At 46.3% G+C, this 3668-nt stretch overlaps 1 protein-coding gene across 1 annotated transcript in view; it reads right to left on the bottom strand.

Annotated features, from left to right (window-relative positions):
* Window positions 1-3145, bottom strand: part of LOC106806404 — a 23796-nt gene extending 20651 nt beyond the window's left edge. Inside the window, exon 1 of the mRNA XM_014808328.1 lies at window positions 2939-3145. Coding sequence (XP_014663814.1) covers window positions 2939-2987 — 49 coding nt within the window. The 5' untranslated portion in view covers window positions 2988-3145. The remainder of the gene's footprint in view (window positions 1-2938) is intronic.
* Between the last annotated feature and the right edge of the window lie 523 nt (window positions 3146-3668).

The raw sequence follows: 3668 nt of genomic DNA, 5'->3' as shown, positions 1-3668 counted from the left end.
CCAGTTGGCGTATAGATACTATACCGAATAGCGTAGCTCTACCGGTGCAGAGCCCCTCCTCGCCTCCTACTGTCAGTGGGTAGCGGCGAGCGAAGGGGCTACACCGCCGCATAGAACCTAACTCGCAAGTCAATTCTACGTCACGAACCCGTGGTGCAGTATTGAGCGGTTTCTATGTAGTAGACATGCGTCGTAAATTGCATCGCTTATATGCGTATTCTTGCGTACTCACGAGACAGATAGCAAACTCACAATTCCATTTCCGATGTTAGCAGATGCATTTATCTTCATTGCACAGTCTGGCATGTTTCGCACGGTCTTGATGCATTTTTAATCATGGTTATCCTCCCTTGATCGGCCCAATTGTACGTAAGCACGCTCCACATGATCGTCTGCAAAGAGAATAACAGCCGAAGAAATCATTATTCTCGCGTCCCAATTTGAATGAGCACCCCACAGGCCCTTGCGAGGCTCAAGCTTTTTTTAAGTTTCTCAGAGAGGAGTAAAAGTGCGAAGCGGCTTCGCTCTATTTTACTCTTCTTGAAACTTGAGCCTCAAGGGCTGTGATTGAGACATTGTAAAGGTTGTGCGCTAGGGTAATCTGCGTTACAGAGCTACCAGAGGTTGAAGTAGGAAGGTGCATCTGCGTTACTAGAGCGCCCTACAACGAGTGGCTTACAGAGAGTGATCTGGTTTACAGAGCTACCAAGCAGGTTTACAGAGTTGATCTGGTCTTACAGCAATTCTACCAAGAGCCGCTTACAGGGGGTTTGATCTGTCGTTTACAGGAGGCTACCAAAGACGTTACAGGGCGCGTGATCTGGCTTACAGAGCTAGCCCATAGAGGTTACAGAGGTGATCTGTGTTACCATGCAGCTCACCAAGATGCGTTACAGAGGTGATCTGCGCTTACAGAGCTTTACCAAAGAGGTTACAAGGCGTGATCTGCGTTGACTCAGAGCTATACCAAGAGGTTACAGACGTGTGAATTCATGGTTTACATGAGCTACCACGAGCCCTTACAGACAGGTGATCTGCCGTTACACGCTTAGTAGCTTACAAGAGGTGTACATGCAGGGTGATTCTGGTTACAGCAGTTACAACGAGCGTTACAGAGCCGTGATTCTGGCTTACACGAGCTATCCAAAAGCGTTATACAGAGGTTATCTGAGTTATCAGAGCCTCACCCAAGAGGTTACAGGGTGCGTGATCTGGCTTACGATACGCCTTACTACTATACTAGCTTCTCAATCATGATTTACCTACGTTTTTCTTACCCTTAGTATTCTACCGGTGTAGCCCCTTTACTCGGAGTTTAAGTCTAGCAACGGAACCCATTTGTGTATTTGCTAACTTGTGAGATCATGACCAGGTATTGCTAGCGACATGTCTTCTGATCCACGGCCCTCTCACTCCACTAACAGGCCAAACTAACTGGGTTGCTATAGCTCTAGTCTATAGCCGCGGTGCTGGCAGTTTAACTCGAATCGCGGCCGTCTATAGTTTACTAGACCCGCCCAACTGAGTGGTTAGGGTTTCCTGCTAGCGGCGAAATGACCGGCGGCTCCATACGCCGTTAGAGCCTAGATGTGCATACTATTTTAATTCCCATAGCACATCAGTCGATAACATAACAATAACTCTCTAATGTACACGCGTGTGAGAGGCGACGACATTCCGTCCCACGGACAGCCTGTTGCCCTGTGAAAGAAGCCTGTCAAGCACGACTACGGCCGCATTATACGCCATTCGGGTCTACAAACCGTATTTACGCGTTTTCTATGACTACTTGCCGTCACTCTATATCCTGGTTTGCGTCTATTTCTTAACCATCGTTGCAACAAGATTACCTTTCAAGTGTAACAACGGCAGACATCACGCGCCCTTCTCGGGCATTAGTGTGTTGGGCAGGTATTATGCTAGTTTGTGTGTCTACTTGTGCGTGAGGTTGTTGGTCGGCTGCTGTGTGTGCTGTGGTGTGGTGTTGTGTGTGTGTGTGTGTGTGCGTGTGTGTGTGTGCGCGCGTGTGTGCGTGCGCGCGTGCGTGTGTGCGTGCATGCGTGCGTCTATACTTGTTTGTATCTCTATCTTAATCTGATTACTGTACAAAGAATATATGAGGCACGGGTATCAGCTGACGCAAAAGTTGTTCATCGCAGGGTTAGACAGCAACGAAGATGGTGAAGAAACTATTGATTGTGTTAGCGAGTAAATTTCTAATCACTGCCTGTTTTAGGGAAGTGTATATACCATGTGAGAGAGGGAGCGCGTGTGCGTGTGTACATATACATATTATATGAGTATAAGCACACGTCGTAGGTGTGCGTATGTACGAGGTTAGTTCTAGAACTATAGCCCTTCGCTCCACCACAGGCATAGGATAGACCAATGGCGGAGCGGCGGGCTATACTACTATAGAGCTAGTGCAAGGTGTACGTGTGTTGTCAAATGAAAGGTTTACAGAGCCGATCGATGTACACGCACAACCTGCACGTGCCACTTAAAATAATAACGTAGAAATACTATACAATGACACACCTAGCATGGCAGTCGGGATAGTCCATTCCTAGTTTAGCATCCCGGATTAGTTTAGCATATATGCGAATTTGTTACCTTGCTTGCCTTGTCTTGCTTACTTGCCACTATATCTAGTGTCTATATTGTATATGTTGTCACTATATCCAGCGCAGTGGACACCGACAAGTACGAGAACATAACATAACATAACAACTATAGTCTATATATACCAGGAGTAGATAATAGGGAACAGGAGTAGATAATAGGAAGTAGGAAGTAGGAGTAGATAGTAGGAACCAGGAGTAGATAATAGTTCCCTATTATCTACTCCTGATATATACAAAGGTCCCAAACTAGGATTGAGCAGCCGGGATTACGGCACAACACGGATAAATGTGGGATTACCATCATGCAAACTTACCACTATGTATCAGTCCTAAGAGAAGCAGCACTGTTGGGCCGGATCCCATCACAGTCAGGCAGGCCAAAAATGAAGGAGTCCGCTAGAATACTCGACTCTACGACACGATTTGCGAACGCGTGTAGAATGTAGAACACACACAAACACATTACAGCCCAGACGCAGCAATTCAAATTGCATACCTGTTCAACACACCACGTGATTGACACACACTGCATGCCTGACCACGCCTCAGTGCACACCTGTAACTTATAAGTCGCTATGGGTCGCTATAACGCTATATGGGTCGCTATGGGTCGCTATAACGCAGCTTTACTGTACGTTTACCGTTTATTCCAAGAATAACCGTAAACACTACGATTACATATATCGCATGATGCGGAGCCGATTACGCAAAATAATGTGCAAAAAGCAGGTAAGTATTTTCTTGAATCGTGTCATCTTGTCGTGAATTATATCGTGTGCATTCCATCACACATCTCTATCGCATGAATCACAGCACAGCATTATACCTATAAGCACATCGTCACGACTTGTTTTAGGAGTGAGTGAACATATGGCACGTGGCCAGTCTAGGTAACACACTCTGCTCATACGGACACACAGTTCAGCATGTTTAATTCATCGATCCAACGATGCAACCAACTATCGATCTATCCATCCATCCATCCATCCATCCATCCATCCATCCATCCATCCATCCATCCATCCATCCATCCATCCATCCATC

Source organism: Priapulus caudatus, unplaced genomic scaffold (genome assembly GCF_000485595.1).
Source record: "Priapulus caudatus unplaced genomic scaffold, Priapulus_caudatus-5.0.1 Scaffold158, whole genome shotgun sequence".
NCBI classification, from domain to species: domain Eukaryota; kingdom Metazoa; phylum Priapulida; class Priapulimorpha; order Priapulimorphida; family Priapulidae; genus Priapulus; species Priapulus caudatus.
Note: the sequence above shows the minus strand (reverse complement) of the source record. Positions and strands in the feature narration are given on the sequence as shown.